This window comes from Lactuca saligna, chromosome 1 (assembly GCF_052625555.1).
Source record: "Lactuca saligna cultivar CGN05327 chromosome 1, ASM5262555v1, whole genome shotgun sequence".
In the NCBI taxonomy this organism is placed as follows: Eukaryota; Viridiplantae; Streptophyta; class Magnoliopsida; order Asterales; family Asteraceae; genus Lactuca; species Lactuca saligna.
The window spans coordinates 59,248,089-59,267,498 of NC_136417.1; the positions used below are offsets into that span (position 1 = coordinate 59,248,089).

Genomic DNA, 19,410 nt, shown 5'->3' on the forward strand with positions numbered 1-19,410 from the left:
TATTTGGTAAGAAAATAATTTTATTTGAAGAACCCAACGGCTAGCTAAAAAACAAAGTGTAATAATATTCCCTCTCATAATTCATTTGTTCAAAATTTAAATACATATCCAAACCGGAAAACTGGACAGCCGTAAACCGCTGTATTCACTATTCAATCACCTCTTTCCACCGCCATGGAAGACGCCGACGATGAAATTAACTTCAGAGCGTCCTCTTACGCGCCGCCTCCGCCGCCATGGATTTCTCTCTCACCATTTCCTTCTCAAGTTTCCCCATCCCCTCGCCGACTCTCAAGCAATTTCACCCCTCCGACACAACCAGTACGGGCGGCGAAACAGCTAGCTTGGGTGTCTCTACAGGGTCGGATCGTCGGAGCCGAAGAAGCAAGCTCATCGAAAGCCATTGGAGGTGGATTGAGCCCCGATGAAGCTATTGCGTGGGAGCTCTTTAGTCCTATGCATCGGGTTCTGATTGTCGCCATCATTGCAGTTGCTGCTGCCAATTCGAAGAAGAACAAACAGATTATCCAACTCACTAAATCTGTTGAAATTAGGGTTCGTATTCTAAATTCTCAATCAATTTATTTATACTTCCAGAATTTTGCCTCTACATACGTTACTATGCTCTTATTTCTTCTACATTAAACAAATATATCCAGTGTTTATTTGTCGATTAGATCTTGAATCGGAAGCATTCGTTTTCTAAAATATGATCTTGTTCTCAATTTTGCACTGAATTAGGTTTTGAGTTGAACTCACCTGCCTTTAGGGTTCATTAAATGAATAGGAACTAGGAATCATTCATTTGTAATCAGTGGATTTTAGGCTTTATGAGCTTTAAATCTGCAGTATTACACTTCCCTATATACAAGTGAAACTCTTGAATTTCAAATTCGAGTATTAAATTCCCAATTATGAACTTTCAATGTTGAATTTAAACAGATTTTATTTCTATTCTATGAGTTAACAACCTATTATCAAAGATTCAATGCTTCATTTTCGTCTCAAACTGTTTTCAGGATCAGGTGCTTTTAAGCATGCAACAAAAACTTGAGAATTTATGTGAGCAGGTGAATTATTTCAAGGATCAGCCTGATACTTCCTCCCATAATTTCAAGTTTTCAAGCTGTGGATGTCGCCTATGTGATCATCATCAACTTCCATCAGAATCTATAGAAGTAAAGACAATTTTGTTCTTCAATAACTCCTTCCATATGCTTTGTTGCTTTCAAAATAGTTTTTGTTGATGGTATTTTTTTGCTTTTCTTATAATTCAGGCAGATTCTAACTCTATTATAAAATCTGTGGATGATGAAGACATGATCAAGTGTAAGATACCTTCTCAGATTGAGATGGAACCAGAAGAACGCCGTATGTCTGATTTGTCAGACTGGGCTCCTAGTGTCAGTTCCACACTAGATGCTCAGGTAGATACAAAAGAAATAAATGTTTTGAGATTTTTATGGTGACTTTGGGTCTAATTGGGGGTGGCTTGAGAGATTAGTCTATGTCAGTGAGTTTCTCACTTTTGTCATCCGTAGTTTTTCTCTGGTTTTGGAGTTTCCACGTATATTATTGTGATCAATTTAGACGCGTTTTTGCTTTTTAGTTATCTCTGACACCATGTCCCAACAATAACTATTTTTAGTTATTTAATTTGTTAACACTAATCATATTTTTTCCCGTAACTTATACAGTGGAATACTTCATCAATCGAACAAGATTTTTGCAACAACAGAGAGGAATTTGAAGACAAGGATGCGTTAATCAATGAGTTGTCCGCTTTTATTCACACAACAGAATCTTTCGGTTCGAAGGTATATATTTCTTTAAACTATTTGCAGTTAAATCGTAAATCCAAATTTTTTTCTTCTAATTTCTTACAATTTATGTTATCAATGTTTCTTTTTCTTGTATAAAACAGAGAATTTCAGAGCTGGAAGACATTATCCGCCATAAAAACGTGATTATCACAAAGCTTAGGAAGGACATGGTGGTTCTTGAACAAAAGGTATCGATTATGTGGACATCTTTTGTATATGGGATTTTATATTCTGTCATTTTAATAATATTTATTAATCTTTTGTAGGTAATTCACCTCACAAGACTTAGGAGATCTTCTACTTCTAAGTCAAATTCAAGCTCAAAAAAGCTTCCAGCCATGACAGACAATCTGGTTTATGACATGGATAGCACTACAAGTCCTTCATCTTCAGATTCAGATTGCTCCACCAAAAAGATAAAACCAGTTTTTTTGCTGAAAAATGAAAAACAAGTTCCTAATGTGAAGAATGAAAATGTACAAAGAGATTGTAATAGTTCAAGAGGAAAAGAGAAAAATGAACGAAAATTCTCTGAGAAATTGATCCAAAAGCCTCCAAGGCCAGTAAGTCCTTTAAAAGAGAAGTCTATGAATCAACAGAGTAATTCGGGATCTGGTTCTGGAGATTTTAAGAGTAGAAAAAGTGGTACAACAAAATCTAGAGTTTCGGGTTCTCATAAGAGATGGGTTTAGAATATAAAGTTGTTTAAGTTTATAAAGCTAGAAAGAAAGATTATAAAGAGGCTTATTAATAATATGTTTATTTATCGTGCACCTATTAATCGTTGTTTTGGTATGCATGTTGGTTGTTATTTACTCAACAATAAGCATTCATAGTTCCTCTATACTTGATAATATCAACTCTCAGGTTCCTAAAAGGAACTTGAATACATTACACATACATTTAAAAAGATATTACACATCTATTCTCATAAACTGCCGTGAATCACTATAGAGATGCACAATTGGTAGTCTCAGACTAATCTCAAGTAAGTCTCGAAACAATTTGGTTTTTTTTTAAACCAGTTTTCACTCTTCAAATGTTCCGGACTTGTGATTTTTGTTATCTCCTTTTTCGGTTTGATTTTGGTTTTTACAGTTCAAGTTAGATATTTCAGTTTCATGTTTTTCAATTGACAAATGTGTTGTCCCCAAAATGTGACTATATTGCTCAAAACAATATATTAAAATTTAATAAAAGAACAAAAAGTTAAAGCATTAAATTAAAATGTGAAATCAACAAAAGAATATGTAATATAAACATTAGCTATTGGGCCTTTTTGAGAAGGTAGTGAAACAGCTCATTCTTTTGTCTGACCAGCCGAGATGGTCTTGGTCTATTGTTTTTTGGGACGTGTCTTGTTTCAGACAGGTTCTATTTCTGTCCTTTTTGTGAAAGACAATAACCCTAAATTCTAAATCCATTCATACCGATTAAAATTTGAAGTTTTTTAGAATAATAGTATTGTCTACAAAGTCCAAATGCACTGGAGTTAGCGTCCTAAAAGAATCCGTATGCATTCTTATTCAAAATCGCCACATTCTAAATGATTCCTTAGAATAAGCCAAAGATTTCTGGAAAACTGTAAAGTTTTAAAGTTCTCTATGAACGTGAAAATTAAACAAAAAAGAGAATTGAAACTTGGATATCAGCTGTAGAACAAGCAGTAAGACTAATAATCCAATAACATGAAAATCGATTCTCCATTTGAATAACATATCAAAAACAATCGACATACATCAATTTACACAAAAACATAGATAAAAATCAGATAACCTAACGATGATCATGTAACAGAAATAGTGTACGAAATTAACCCAAAACAAGACCTTCAACAAGCCAAACCAGATCAGAAGCTTAAGCTCTCTCACCACGGATCCTACGAGCGAGTTGCATATCCTTAGGCATAATAGTGACTCTCTTAGCATGAATCGCGCATAAGTTCGTATCCTCAAACAATCCAACTAGGTACGCCTCAGATGCCTCCTGTAGTGCAGCAACAGCAGAGCTCTGAAATCGAAGATCCGTCTTGAAATCCTGAGCGATTTCCCTCACAAGCCTCTGAAACGGCAGCTTCCTGATCAACAACTCAGTGCTCTTCTGATACTTTCTGATTTCTCGAAGAGCTACGGTTCCTGGCCTGAATCTGTGTGGCTTCTTCACCCCTCCGGTCGCCGGAGCCGACTTTCTTGCTGCTTTGGTGGCCAGCTGCTTCCTTGGAGCCTTTCCTCCGGTGGATTTCCTTGCTGTCTGCTTAGTACGAGCCATTTTGGTATTCAGTGGGAGGCTGGAAATCGGAAGAGAACAGAAAGATTTGGAGGTGGAAACAGTTCGATGGGTGTATGTGGCGTTGTGCAAGTGTTTTTATAATGGGTTTGATGGCGGCAAGTTTTGAAATTTTAGAGGTTCGTGCGATCTTTTTCCCCGTTGGATTGAAAATAAATCGACGATGGGAAAGGGTATTGATCGCGATCCGTGTGCTGATAAAGTGATAATCAATAAGATGCCATGAAGGCATGAACACACATTTAATTTGTTTTAGCGATATTATGTTTAATTTGGGAATTTGGTTTTTTTGATTTTTTTTAAATCTTTTTTTATAAAACTAAGGGGCTGTTTGGCAGGATCTGAATTTTTAAGATCTGAATTTTTAAGAGGTCTGAATTTTTAAGAGGGTCTGAAATTTTAAGAGCTGAATGTTTAACATGCTGTTTGGTTGGGACCTCTGAATTGTTCTGCTGAATTATTAAAATGACCATTTTACCCTTCTGTTTTATTTTTTTAATTAAATTCATCTGTTTATTTAGAAAATAACCTAATAAAAATTCTTAATTATGTATTAAAAAATATATAAACACCATATAAAATTCAAATTTAGCATAAATCAAAATTAAACACAAATCCAAATCAAACATAAATATTTTTAAATCCACAATATCATACTAAAATCCAAATAAAATCCTACAAATCTAATTTCATCCCAATTGATTCGCAATCTGGTCACGTAAATTATCCATGTATTCATTTCCTTGTGAACCCCATTCCATATCGTGTACGTTTTCGACATCATTTTGTCCCCCTTGTGGTTGAGCATTGTTCTCCTCGAACGCCATAAATAACTCATCATGAATATCGCATTTCCTTATGAAATTGTGGACTGCAAAACAAGCAACGACTATATCTCTTTGCACTGAAAAAGGAAAAGGAGCCATTCGCTTTAGAATTGGGAATCTCGCCTTCAAAACACCGTAAGCACGTTCAATAACATTTCTGAGTTGCGCATGTGCATGATTGAATTTTTCTTCCTTAGTTAACGGACGTCGCCGTCGATAGTCGGCTAACCAATACCTCGTGTTGCGATAAGGAGTCATAAATCCACGAGTGTTGGTGTATGCAGCATCGCAAAGGTAATATTTATCTGTACACATGAGTAAAGGAAGTATTATATATAGAAATTTAATATCGTATTTTAGAATAATCTTAAAAAGAATTAAAAACCTGGAGGAGGGAACGGAAAGCCTGAAGTCGGGTTACATGCAACTTCTTTCAAAACTCGCGAATCATGTGTTATACCCTCCCAACCGGCCCATACGAATGTGAACATCATATCAAAATCACAAATTCCTAAAACATTTTGAAAGCATTCACCTTTTCCTCTTCCCCTATAGCGAGTTTGTTGATCAGCAGGCACAACTGCATGTACAAGAGTTCCATCTAGCGCACCTATTGCTCCAGGAAAGATTTCTTTTAGCTTACGATGCCTCTCTGAGGAATTCACAGTTGCATTAGAATTCGTTGGCACTATAACTTCTTTTGCAAAAATCATCATTGCATTTAGCACCTCATGAAAGCATCTATGAACTGTTTCTGTGGAGTGTTGAAACCTTCGTTTGATAATCCTGAACCGTTTATTATGTGCTATAGTAGTTAAGAACATAGCCATCTTTTCTTCAACGCTTATATGCCTACTACTTTGCAACCAATTATTTCGTCTAAAATGATTGCATAAAAGTACATATGCTTCACGTGAAAGACGCATCAAGTCTTTACATTGTGTAGAAGTTCCATGTAACAATTCTTGTGTATGTTGATGACCACTCATTTCCGAATCATTATCAATTGCCCTTCCAATTCTGTTGAATGCTAGATTCAACCAATAGCAACATAGTAACATGAAAAATGCAATTTCTTCATCCGAATCCATAAGCAATCTGTTATTTTGAAAATACATAACAATTATATTAACAACATATAATATAAAAATTCATCAAGCCATTAATATCAAATAATCCAAAACATCAAGTAATCCAAAACATCAAGTCATTAATGTCAAGTAATCCAAAAAAGAGCCATCTAGTTCAAACCAAACATCTAGTTATCCAAAAAAAACCATCAAAACATTCAAAAAATCTACTTAGCGAAACATTCCGTAATGTGCTCCAACGGTCTTGACCCAATTCTCACAAATAGCTGGATCAATGGTTAACCACACGTGCCTCTTATCCGCACTTTCACCAAAAAGAGCAACAGCAGTAGTGTATCTTGGATCAAATATTCCCCATCCTAATTTCTCCAATTTTTCCATACACGCATCCAAATTTGAAGAAGAATGCTTTTCCACAAATATTTTAGCAACTGTGGCAATATCTTCACCGATTTCAAGCAATCTTGAGTTGGATGCATCTTTACCCTTATCTTTACCCTTGTCTTTACTTTTATTTTGACTCTTTGCCGTATCTGTAGTCTTTTGTTTTTTTGATTGAGCGGATGACTCGTCACTGAGACCTACAGTTTCTTGTTGAGTGCAATCGATGTCATAAAAGTCATGCAAACTATAGTGGCTTGAGTCTTGAGTAGGACGGGGAAGGGTAGAAGTTGGTCCCCAACTATGCATGCCTGTCGCAGTCGCGCCTTCAAACAACTGTGTGCAAAGGTCGGGATACGGTAATGGTGTGCGTCTCAAAGAATCCACATGTTTGTTTGACTGTTTGGAAAAAAATATTTTATTATTTAAAAACATGAAAATCAATTTTTTATAAATTAACAAAATACCTTCGCTTCTAGTTCCCATTCTTCTTTGGAAAGATTAAAGGTGTTGGTTGTTGAATTGTACACATTACCGGTTTTGTTTTTTAACTTCAAAAAAGCACCAAACTTTGACTTTAGGTAGTCATAACGGTTCTTCATTTGTTTTTGGTCGGCAATAAAGTTATGTTCAATTTTTAGTGTTTCGGCTACATTTCTCCAAGAAAGTGCTTTCAAACTACTCCCTTCCCGTCCATTGATCGTAACTTCACGTAAACAAGCTTCAAGAAATGTTTTCTCTACACCTTCTACCTTCCAACTAATCCTATCCTTCTTTTCTCCCATTTCTTTGATCAATTCAACAAAAAAAAATGCATATTTTAGCAACAAGTTATGCATTACAAATACACATAACATCAACATATAATGCATTACAAATGCACATAACATCAACATATAATCCTAATAACAACATTTCATTATGTCCATTGAAAACATTAGGATTCGTTCATTTAACATCAAACTCAGCGTATAACATCAACATATAATGCACATTTCCTAATAACAACAAGAGCATATATGATTTCAAAAATAAATAAAAGTACATTGTTACTTCTTATACGTTCTCTTATTTTTTTTTTATGGTTATTAAAGTTATATGCAATCTATTTTCTTGTAGAGGAAATGTAGCATATGATGTCCCTATTGAGGCAAGTTCTTTTTGACATATTTACCCTTTACGCTTAGTAATTTCTATTTGGAAGTGTATGCACATGAAAAATCGTTAATTTATGATGCTATACAAAAAAATTTATTACATCTCTGTTTATTTGAAATGATTATATATAAAGGGCAAATAAGTAATTATACATTAACATCATAACTCATTTTCAGGTTATTGGTGATGTTCTACGAATTCGGCAAATTATTACTACTACGTTTCTTAACACAAGATAAATGCATATCTCCCAAATGAATTATTTATTTATACATGAAAGATTACATATTCCATGTATGTATAAATGAAGGAAGAAATGCTGTGAAATTTACTCACGAAGGGAAGGTTAAGAAATCAGGAGCAAATAACAAATAAGGAAGAAATCGGTTTCAGAAGAAGGAAGAAAGAGCTGCTGTGAAATTTACTCCCAGCAAGAAATCGGTTTCAGAAGAAGGAAGAAAGAAGAATAGCAAAAAAAAAACGATTTTCAGAAACAAATAAGGAAGAAAGAAGAATAGCGACGTACCTGAATTGTAACATAAAAATCATACAATATAACCAAATTAAACATAAATTCTCCTAAATTCATTTCTTTCAATCCAACATAAAACAACATACAATAGCCAAATAAAAAAATACTTCTTTCAATCCATGGTGCAACTAGTGAACCAAAGACCTATTTTCTGCATACTTAAGAAACAACCATACAATTTATCACTCTTTTATCAACAAAAAATTAACCAAAACTTTTCAGCACAAATCAATAGAAATCATCAATTTCAGCAAGAAATTGCCCATTAGCAAAAGATATAATAATCAAAGTTCATAACACACGTCTATTGGAATCGTTGAATTAAAAGTTTGCAGAACATACATAAATTATACGTAATCTTGATTAAGCAAATAAAAATTCGATTCGCTTATTAAAAACTCGCAACAAATGTTAAAATCTCTGTAAAGCATGAGTCGCATAAAGGGTAAAAAAGTTTTTGAGAAAAGGAAAAACTCCAATGGTTGAATCTTTACACATACCTCATTGTCGTTAACTATTGCTGCCTTAAACTTCACTTTTGCGTAGACATAAAACAGAGTATAAACTATCAATTTCATCAATCGTATTCAACATAAAGACAAAAAAAAAAAAAAAAAAAAAAAAAACCTAAACCGATTTCAAGCATATCAAACAATTTTATGATTTATCAAACATCAGATTTCAAGCATATTAAACAATAACATCATACTATAGATTTCATCAACATTTAAGGGTTTGATTTCATCGTGACTTGCAGATAAAATATACAAACCTTCTGATTATGCAGAGAAAAGATTACATAGCAGAAGAACGATTACATAGAGAAAAGATTACATATTAGGAGAAAGAGAGACGATTGAAAGTTTACCTGCAGAAGTCGTCAGATGTGCAGCTGTCGGAGAGGACGCCGACGATCCCGGAGGCGGAGAGGAAGCCGACGACGATGTCGGAGGCGGAGAGGAAGCCGACGATTGCAATGACGGGGAGGGAACACGACTTCTCAGCGGATCGGGAGGGAGGTTCTGGTGTGCGGAGATGAGAAAGAAAAAAAGTGGAGGCATGAAAGAAAGAGCGAGACCTAGGAGAGGGAGGGTAGCGCGGTCATTTTTTGTTTTCAGATGCGGGTTGATCTCTTATTTTTTAAGAGGCATTTTTTAGATTCAGAGGTTTTTATTAAGAGGGTACCAAACGACCCACATCTGATTTTTTAAGAGATGACCTCTTAATTTTTCAATTAAGAGGTAAACAAACGGGGCCTAACTTTGATAAAGTACACAAGCAAATAATTCATAATATTATTTCTATTTTTACTTTAGCTCATGACTTTCTAATAAATTCACTGAAGTGTTCGGAATCGTTTAGATCATTAATGGAGTTCATGATTTTCTATGAAACTTTTTTAAACAACATTTCTTCTCATACATCCTTGTTTTTATAATTAGGTGGACAAATATAAATATATCCCCGAGGAGGAATAATCATCATATCACAAATATCACAGATTGATTCCACTCCTAAAATATAACTTATTGAATATATAACTAGACTCAAAGTACATAAATTAAACAGATAAACTTGAATCTTGACTCGCTTTGTTTGAACGAATAAGCTTTTTATTAGATATAGATATTCACAAAACAAAACTTTTTATGTCAAATCTGGTACCCTCTCATACACTGTAAGCACTCCTCCACTAGGAACTCGAATAGTCACCAACTGACGCTCACAGTCAATCACTGCTCCAAAGCGGCTCAACTAGTCCATGCCCACGACAACAGAGACATCACCCATCGTGATTGGTACCAGGTCAATTGGAAACTTGACACCAAAAATCTCCAACACACATCCTCGGAATACATCGTTAGAAAAAACCGCATGCTCATCTGCTATAGAAACCTTCAGAGGTCGGCTCAACGTCTCATGTCAAACACAGATATGACGACTAAAAGCTAAGGGCACAAAGGATCGACTTGCACCCGAGTCAAATAACACCAAAGCAGGTACATAGCTCACAAGAAATATACCTAAATATAGCACCGAAATAAGCACAATAATTTTCAAAATAAAATAAATAAGAAAATACATACCAGCCACAACATCAAGTGTTGTGCGGACGTCCTCCGCTGTCAGCTGAAAAGCTCTCCTACGAGCCCTCGGAACCTCGGTCTTCACCGACCGAACATCAGCAGCATGCAATGCAACAGGAGTGGACCCTGGGTTGATCCCTAAACAAGCTGAGGGCACTCAGCCTTCCGATGGTCGGTCTTATTGCAGTGGAAACAAACTGCAAATCCCTTGGGTTAATCCTTCGTCATATACCCCTCCTTGCCATATTTGTAGCAAATCCACGCCCGACAAAATCCCTCGTGACTCTTGCCGCACTCGCCACAAGTGCGACCATTCTGGCCTCTTGGTCTCTAAGCTTAGCCGGCTTGGCTGTCGGCTGTGACTGTGCCGGCCGCCTATCTCTCCCTGTAATTCCTCCATTTTATCACCCTCTTTATGAAATTCCAAGCCAAACTTTGTTTGTTTCATCTAGGATTCCTATTTTTCTCTCTCTAAACTTATGCATATTTCAAGAAATCGACATTACGATGAAAAAGAAGAACTGGAGAACTTTATCACAAGATGTCGATTGTTTTACTTGTGATAAAATTCTTCTCTTCTCCTTCAATAAGGTAATGTTTCGTTTTTTGGTTTTTGTTCTTCTTCTTTTTCTTCTTCTTCCCTCTTTTCTTTGCATTGTGATAATCTTTCATGCTGTTCAGCAGTTTTAATGCCCCTCCATCTCTCTTTAAAGTCATCAGCTTCAGAGAGCAAACATCCCATATTCAATCTCCACCGCCTCACCCTTATTTTGTTTTTCTATCGGGTTTCCATTTACTATCAGATTCCATTTACTATCGGATGCAGCAGTAAATAAACCCCATATCCAGATTTTTAGAAAAACGTGAATTGTGATTTTTTAGGGTTTATCTGTCGACGTTTCACCTCCAATCGGTTCCTCTCTTTATATCAAGTAAGTTATTTTGAATTCATATTTTGTTGAATATGTGGTGAAATCATTTTATTGTGTTGTGTGGCCTTCATTTATGATGTTTCTCCGACTGGTATCTTCTGGCTACCGGTGCCAATTCAAGCAACGTCGTGAGCATAATTATTTGTTGGATCGCATGCGCTTTGTTACGCGATGGTCGTCTCATCCCTGTATGTACGTCAAAAAATCAAAATTCCAACACAAAAGCAGAAAAGCCTCCAAGTATAGGACAACAACAAGTGTCCCGGTGTGCACCTTTTTGCTAGAGATATCAACGACAATCTTCACGAGTGAGTTGAGAAATGTCATCTTCGGTAAGCTGATGAAGTTGTTTATCATAAGTATTCACTACCTTGTTCAGCCATACAAACTCCTCTTTCTTCACCCATTTCTACCATTGTCAATCGGTTCACACTTTCACAACAAAATTGAGCCTAAGAGAATTAGATGTCTCATTTATGTTGATTACTTCTTTTGTTTTCTCACTTATACATACCTAATGTAGGTTTTTTTCAATTATTTTGGGATTAGTTTGAATGAAAATGGAAAAAGCCAGTGGTTCGGTTAAGTGGCAAAGGGAGCTTTTTAAAGTAAGTGGAGAACCAATTTCTGGAGATGGTGAACAAAATATAGACCCAAATGTAAGAAAGGTTTTTCTTTTTTTTTTTTTAATAATATATGACTATATGATATATTATTAGCATACAATGCCCTGCTTTTTAAATTATAGGTTACAATAGCTATTGCAAGACAGGTTGCAAATGTTACTCGGCTTGGCATTGAGGTATATTTTTTTCTCAATTACAATCTCATAATATCTTTTGCCCATGCTAAAAAATAAATTTATGTTCAGATTATTGTAATGTGAAAGGGGTTATGGTTCTTCATTAACAACTTACTTGAAAGGGTTCAATATGACAATTTTTTTAGAAAAAAGAAGATCTAACCATTATGAGGGTTAAAATTGTGCTCTAAAAAATATAACAATTACAACATTGCACATTGAAAAATCCAAAGAATGTTGTAATAAAATGTTGTGTATGTGTTTTAAAGTAAAATGTTGTAATAAACAAATCAATTGAAGTAAGTTGCTATAGGAATAATCTTGCATTAGCCTTTAAAGCTTAAGTTTCATATTTGATTTTCTATGAATGTTTCAGGTTGCCATATTTGTTGGTGGAGGGAATATCTTCTGTGAAGCTTCATGGGCAGGAAGTAGTGGCTTTGATCATGCACATGGTTGGATTTTGACAAACGTAACCGAAATTATAGTTGCTAGCAATGATTGGAGAACAGTTTGATAATGGAGATGATATATGTGGAGCAATTGTAACTATCATCGGGATTTACAGGTATATAACACACAATATGATTTCTTCTATTTTATAACACAAAAAAAAATTATCCAATTTCTTATAAAATTTGAGCTCTCAAAGCCTCCTCAACAACAGATGGAGAGACATACAATTGGTTTAATTAAAAAATTATGTTATTATAAATTTCAGTGTAAGTTTCATACTATAAAAGTCAAATAGTAGAAATCCGCTTTCCCGAACTGACTGGATGATTACTATGAACAACAAATGTAATATCTCATTGTGAATTTTATTATAAAAATCAAGTCAGCCACTTTATTTCTTTGTACAAATTAAAATGATGTGTACAACGAAACAAAATTAATTTTTTTTGTTATGAATTTAACATTTCAGGTTTATATTCGCACCAATTCTTTAATTTTGATCAAATTTAACAACATTTGTATCCCTTTCATCCAAGAGGAATCTGATTAATTTAATCAAAAGTATTTTATTTTTCTATTTTCTGTGATAGGAAATTGTTGGTATTATGTTTGAATAAAGAAATCAATGTATTTTGCAAGTTGTATATGTAATCTCCTATTTCTACTCATAATAAAGCGGTTTAAATAAGACAAAATGACCATTTTGCCCTTTACCTCTCTATCCCTTTTTTTCTCCTAACACTTTTCACACGAATCATAACTATCTTTATAATTGATGAAATACAATGATTTTTTTTTATTTCAGAATGCAAGGGTAAAATAGTCAATCGATAGTGATTTTTGTGTTCACATCAACATAATGGCATCAAAAGACATGGTTGGATTATTGCATAAGCGCTTTGTACGTCATTTAACATATTAACTTCACAATTTGTAGACTGGCCATTGCCAATTTCAGAAAGGTGTATGTACAATGAAACCATTTTTCCGACAAGCTGATTTGGAAGACGCCACAATCAGTTTTACAGGATACAAATGAAGGGTATTTTTGGTAAAACTATATATTTAATTTAGAAAAACATAAAGTTTTGACTAAAGATAATGTTTTGAAGACATTCTTAATAGTATTTGTGTGCTAGAAGGACCTCTTTAGTCTCTACGATCATAAATTGTAAGTTGTTCCTTTTGAGTTTGTGGGCTCCTTTTGTTTTCTTTTTGATAAACAATGATTTTCTTATTTGGGTAACTATTGTTTATTCCCATTTTTAGTATCGTTTGTTATTTGGTAACCACTACATAGAATCCTTCAGAAGACCATTAATCAGTTCAATGTAACAAAATAAAATATTTTTGTTTTCTCCATTTTTTTGACGGATCCATCCCCCGCTTTGTGGGGACTCTTCCCTAGTTTATTTTTAAACCAAGAATTGCTTCTTGTTATAAACTTAAAAAAAACCTAGTGATTATATCATTGATTGGATGAAATGAAACAAAGCTGATTTGGGGTTTTTTTAAAAAGTGCTGGGGCTTTTTCTAAGATGATCCTTTTTTTTTTTGTCCGATTTTGGTTTTTACAATTCAATTTAGATATTTTTGGGTTTTATGTTTTTCTATTAACAAATGTGTTGTCACATAAATTATATATTAAGATTTACTCAAAACAATACATTAAAATTTAATAAAAAAACAAAAAGGTACAACATTAAGCAGTGTTATTAAAAATGTGTAATCAACGAAAAATATATGTACTAGCAATAGGTATTTTGAGATGGTTGTAAACCAGCCCACTCTTTGTTCCAACCAGTCCAAATGGTGTTGGTCTATTGTTTTTTTGGGGCGTGTCTTGTTTTAGACAGATTCAATCTCTGTCCTTTTTGTGAAAGGACAAGAACCCTAAATTCTATATACATTGTATTGACTCAAATTTCAAGTTTTTTAAGAAAATTAGTATTTTTTTGAGTCCAAATGCACTGTGCTACCATCCTAAGAGAATCCGTATGCATTCTTATTCAAAATCGCCACATTCTAAAATGAATCCATATAAATAAATGTGGCAAAGATTTCCGGAAAATGTAAAGTTCTAGAGTTCTCTATGAACGTTAAAATTAAACAAAAATGAAAATTGAAACATCGATGTCAGTTGTAAAACAAGCAGTAAGACTAATAACCCAATAACATGAAATTCAATACTCCATTTGAATAACATATCAAAATCAATCGACATACAACAATTTACACAAAAAACATAGATAGAAATCAGATAACCTAACAATGATCTTGTAACAGAAACAATGTGCGAAATAAACCCTAAACACGACCTTCAACAAGCAAAATCAGATCGAAAACTTAAGCTCTCTCACCACGGATCCTTCGAGCAAGTTGCATATCCTTAGGCATAATAGTGACTCTCTTAGCATGAATCGCGCATAAGTTAGTATCCTCAAACAATCCAACTAGATACGCCTCAGACGCCTCCTGGAGTGCAGCAACAGCAGAGCTCTGAAATCGAAGATCCGTCTTGAAATCCTGAGCGATTTCCCTCACAAGCCTCTGAAACGGCAGCTTCCTGATCAACAACTCAGTGCTCTTCTGATACTTTCTGATTTCTCGAAGAGCTACGGTTCCTGGCCTGAATCTGTGTGGCTTCTTCACCCCTCCGGTCGCCGGAGCCGACTTTCTTGCTGCTTTGGTGGCCAGCTGCTTCCTTGGAGCCTTTCCTCCGGTGGATTTCCTTGCTGTCTGCTTAGTACGAGCCATTTTGGTATTCAGTGAGAGGCTGGAAATCGGAAGAGAACAGAAAGATTTGGAGGTGGAAACAGTTCGATGGGTGTATGTGGCGTTGTGCAAGTGTTTTTATAATGGGTTTGATGGCGGCAAGTTTTGAAATTTTAGAGGTTCGTGCGATCTTTTTCCCCGTTGGATTGAAAATAAATCGACGATGGGAAAGGGTATTGATCGCGATCCGTGTGCTGATAAAGTGATAATCAATAAGATGCCATGAAGGCATGAACACACGTTTAATTTGTTTTAGCGATATTATGTTTAATTTGGGAATTTGGTTTTTTTGATTTTTTTTAAATCTTTTTTTATAAAACTAACTTTGATAAAGTACACAAGCAAATAATTCATAATATTATTTCTATTTTTGTTGAAAATGTTCAATTGTCTTTTTACAATCTCATATTTATTTTAAGAAAGTTGTGAAGGGTATATTGTGTAAATAATGTATTCTGTAAGGTTGGTAAGTGTATGCAGGGTATTGAAGACACATGGGTTGAATCTGGATCGAGTCTGGGTCGGTTTATATTCGTGGGTTGTATCCGAGGTATAAATAGAGAAAGAGAAGGTTCTGAACTTCATTCGTTAGGTCATAAGATCAGATCAAGGGTTTCGTTCGTTCTTATCTCTCGAGAGTTCTTTGTGTTGGCTTGACATATATGTTTATGTTGAGTATGGAAAAGTGTGTAATCAGCTCTCTTGTATTTTTTGTTTGTTAGAAGTAGATTAGGTTGAGTGACGATCTGAGTGTTTTATAGTGAGTTTTGGTTTGTAAGTAAATTGAAAACCACATGTTTCTTGATCTTAAAATGATATGAGAAATGGTGATGTTGGGAAATTTGTCTTCTGAGTTTTTTAACATGGTATCAAAGCTTTAAGGCTCGTCTTCGCTGATCCTGGCGGTCGCTTCTTGTTCGTCTTCTCGTGTTTCTACTTTTGACGATATGTGAAAGGTAGACTTCCTTTCTTGTTTTTTGTTTGTGGTTGAACGATTTCAGTTTAGTTTTTTGTTTTTATTTTCCTAAATCTAGAGTCTAGTTGTTGAGATCTTGGTACTGCGAGGTTTTTTGTTTAATCTTTCAGGAATGTTGTGATTTGAGATCTCACTGAGTGTTGCTGTGAAGAAGGTTAAAGCTCGCCAACGAAATTGATCAATCCCTATTAAATCTGAAATAATCATCTAGGGGTCAGATTTCATCACTGATAAACCCTTGCAGGAAACGGATTTAGGGAGTCGATACAGTCAATCTTATTTGCCTATTGCACTGTGAGAGTTTCTTGTTCCCTTCTTTCTATTTTCTAGCTTAGATCTGGACGTTTCAGATGTGTTTGAATACATTTGTTAGTTGTTGGTTGCTTCTTGAAGCTATTCTGCTATTCTGTCTTTTTTCTTTCACATTGTGTTGATTGTCTTGGGCCCCGACATACTGTGGTGACCATCTGGACTTTAAGTCAACACTAGTGGTGTTTTTGTTCTTGATCTTTTTTTGTTATTTGGTTTCTTTGATTGTTTTTTGTTATTTACTATGGCTGGTGAAACTTCTGATGGAAGTGGTGTTCCTAAGGAAACTCCTGTAGATTTTGATGATCCTTTATATGTCCATCCTTCTGATAATACTGTAACGTCTATTATAACTGTTAAACTGACTGGTAATGAGAATTATCGATTGTGGCGTAGTGTTATGTCTAGAGGTCTTAAAGCTAGAAATAAATTGGGCTTTATAGATGGTACTATTACTCTTGAAGGTACTGAGAAATCTAAATCCTCTAAATGGGAACGTGTAAATGTTGTTGTCTGTAATTGGATTCTAGGGTCAATTTCTGAAACTATATATGCTAGTCATGTGTATTCAGATAATGCTAAAGATATTTGGGATGAATTGTTTGAAACGTATAATAAGTCTGATGGGTCAGTAATTTTTAATATTCATCATCAGATTAACACCTTAAAACAAAATGGTTCCTCTCTTTCTGATTATTTTAATAAACTAGATTCTTTGTGGAAGGAGTTTGATGGGTTGACTAGTTTAACTGAATGTGTGTGTGAGGCAGCTACAAAACTTAATGATCATTCAAAATTGATGAAGCTAATGCAATTTCTTAGTGGACTTGATGATGTTTATAATCAAGTCAAGAGTCACATTCTTTTGATGGAACCTTTACCCAATGTTAAATCTGCCTTCTCTATTATTTCTAGAGAGGAGTCTCTTCAAAAGAATGGGTCTCTCGGGTCTACTGTTTCTTCAAAACCACAAGTTTCTGTGTTTAATATTAAAATTAATGATTTTAGACGAGGGCAAAATCAAGTTAGGTTTAAGAACCAAGGATTACAATGCAAACATTGCAATCTTAAAGGTCACACGATTGACAGATGTTATAAACTAATTGGTTTTCCAAAAGATTTTAAATTTAAAAACGAAAGTAATAATCAAAACAAATCTGTTTCTGTGAATTCTTCTTTTGCTAGTGCTAATAATAGCAAGTATGTTTCTTCTGAGTCTGGTCTTGGGAGTTATGCTCATTTTCTCACTAGTGAGCAATATTCTAAGTTTTTGCGTCTTATTAGTGAGAATTCTGCTGGTGATGATGTATCTGCTACTGCAAATATGGCAGGTATGTATGTGTTTCAATGTTGTAATTCTTGTGTTAGTTCAAATGATTCTCAAAGTTGGATTGTTGATTCAGGAGCTAATCAACATATGATAGCTTCTGAGTCACAACTTAAAGATGCTATAGATGTGTCTAAATTTAATCTGTATGTTAAACATCCTAATGGTTCATCAGCTTCTATAAATAAAATAGGGAATCTTCAATTGTCCTCGCATCTTACTTTATTTGATGTCTTTGTTGTTCCTGATTTTAATGTTAATCTTTTGTCTGTCCATAAACTTTGTAAAGATAGTGGTTGTGAGGTTGTTTTTTCTAAACATACTTGTAAAATCCAGGATTCACTATCAAAGAAGATGGTGGATAATGGTAGAGAGTCTGGGGGTTTATACTATCTTGATTGTGTTCCCTCAGGTATTTCAACAAATAATGTGTCTAAATGTTGTGTTTCTAAACTGACTTGGCATAGTAGACTTGGTCATCCAGCAGACCAAGCTTTAATATCTTTAAAAGGTGTTCTAAAACTTGGAAATGAATCTCTTCCTCCTTGTGATGTTTGTCATAAATCAAAACAAACTAGAGAATCTTTTCCACATAGTCAACATAGATCAACCAAGTTAGGTGAGTTGGTTCACATAGATGTCTGGGGTCCTTATAGGCTTGCTTCTGTTGAGGGGTTTAAGTACTTCCTGACTATTGTGGATGATTTTACTAGGGTCACTTGGGTGTTTCTTTTAAAATCTAAAATTGAGGTTTTTGATTGTTTTAAATCTTTTGTTAATATTCTTTTAAATCAATTTAATGTTAGTGTTAAAGTTGTACGTTCAGACAATGGTACTGAGTTTGTTAACAATCAAATGAAGTTTTTTTGTTTTGAAAAGGGTATAATACATCAAACATCATGTGCTTATACTCCACAACAAAATGGAGTTGTAGAAAGAAAGCATAGACATATCCTTAATGTTGCTCGGTCTCTTTTATTTCAATCAGGAGTTCCTATTAAGTATTGGGGAGATGCTGTTCTGACTTCTGTTTTTTTAATAAATAGAATGCCTACTTCTGTTTTAAATGGTCAATCACCTTATGAGCTTGTTTTTCAAAGAACTCCTAGTTTTGATTATTTAAGGGTGTTTGGTTGTTTATGTTTTGCTGCTAAGCAAAATGTTTCAGATAAATTGTCTGAACGTGCTGAAAAATGTGTTCTTTTAGGATATTGTTTTGATAAAAAGGCTTATAAACTTCTTAGTTTGGATACTAATTCTTCTTTTGTATCTAGGGATGTGAAGTTTTATGAATCTGTTTTTCCATATAAGTTGAAATCAACTTCTGTTGATAAAGTTTCAAATGATTTTGGCCCTAGTGATCTCTTTTCCTGTGATGAATTTGATAATAATAAATATATAAATGATTATATTAATCTTGATGAGTTGAGATTAGAGTCTCATTTGGATGGTACTGATGCAGCCATTGGTATGGATGATGTTGATTCTAATAGTTTTGTCAACCCTGGTGGCGAGGCAGATGTGCCTCTTACTGATAACTCTGTTCCTTCTTCTTCGAGTGTATCTGAGGAAAGTAGTCAGTCTGTCTTAACCCCTTCTGTGGATCAGTCTATAGGTGTCTCTAGATCTAGGCGTGAGTCTCATATGC

General features: G+C 34.5%; 6 protein-coding genes across 6 annotated transcripts; 2 read left to right on the forward strand and 4 right to left on the reverse strand.

Annotated features, from left to right (window-relative positions):
* The first annotated feature begins 82 nt into the window (after window positions 1-82).
* Window positions 83-2,579, forward strand: LOC144998541 (inactive rhomboid protein). The gene is made up of 6 exons (XM_078958290.1): window positions 83-555; window positions 1,020-1,178; window positions 1,278-1,427; window positions 1,698-1,817; window positions 1,925-2,011; window positions 2,090-2,579. The coding sequence occupies exons 1-6, from the start codon at window positions 175-177 to the stop codon at window positions 2,513-2,515; spliced, it is 1,323 nt and encodes a 440-aa protein (XP_078814416.1). The 5' UTR covers window positions 83-174; the 3' UTR covers window positions 2,516-2,579.
* Window positions 2,580-3,507: 928 nt separating this feature from the next.
* On the reverse strand, window positions 3,508-4,168 carry LOC145037141 (histone H3.2). Its single transcript, XM_078985732.1, has one exon. The coding sequence runs from the start codon at window positions 4,089-4,091 to the stop codon at window positions 3,681-3,683; it is 411 nt and encodes a 136-aa protein (XP_078841858.1). The 5' UTR covers window positions 4,092-4,168; the 3' UTR covers window positions 3,508-3,680.
* A 517-nt stretch (window positions 4,169-4,685) lies between these two features.
* On the reverse strand, window positions 4,686-5,726 carry LOC144998551 (uncharacterized). Its single transcript, XM_078958301.1, has 2 exons — window positions 5,322-5,726; window positions 4,686-5,241 (listed from the first exon to the last, which is right to left on the reverse strand). The coding sequence occupies exons 1-2, from the start codon at window positions 5,650-5,652 to the stop codon at window positions 4,799-4,801; spliced, it is 774 nt and encodes a 257-aa protein (XP_078814427.1). The 5' UTR covers window positions 5,653-5,726; the 3' UTR covers window positions 4,686-4,798.
* Window positions 5,727-6,176: 450 nt separating this feature from the next.
* Window positions 6,177-9,272, reverse strand: LOC145037135 (uncharacterized). The gene is made up of 3 exons (XM_078985725.1): window positions 8,967-9,272; window positions 6,876-7,195; window positions 6,177-6,807 (listed from the first exon to the last, which is right to left on the reverse strand). The coding sequence occupies exons 1-3, from the start codon at window positions 9,157-9,159 to the stop codon at window positions 6,238-6,240; spliced, it is 1,083 nt and encodes a 360-aa protein (XP_078841851.1). The 5' UTR covers window positions 9,160-9,272; the 3' UTR covers window positions 6,177-6,237.
* A 2,405-nt stretch (window positions 9,273-11,677) lies between these two features.
* Window positions 11,678-13,414, forward strand: LOC145006857 (uridylate kinase PUMPKIN, chloroplastic-like). The gene is made up of 5 exons (XM_078965891.1): window positions 11,678-11,776; window positions 11,866-11,919; window positions 12,296-12,430; window positions 13,181-13,189; window positions 13,313-13,414. The coding sequence occupies exons 1-5, from the start codon at window positions 11,678-11,680 to the stop codon at window positions 13,412-13,414; spliced, it is 399 nt and encodes a 132-aa protein (XP_078822017.1).
* Window positions 13,415-14,552: 1,138 nt separating this feature from the next.
* Window positions 14,553-15,216, reverse strand: LOC145037149 (histone H3.2). The gene has a single exon (XM_078985743.1). It carries the CDS (start codon window positions 15,130-15,132, stop codon window positions 14,722-14,724), a length of 411 nt encoding a protein of 136 aa, XP_078841869.1. The 5' UTR covers window positions 15,133-15,216; the 3' UTR covers window positions 14,553-14,721.
* Between the last annotated feature and the right edge of the window lie 4,194 nt (window positions 15,217-19,410).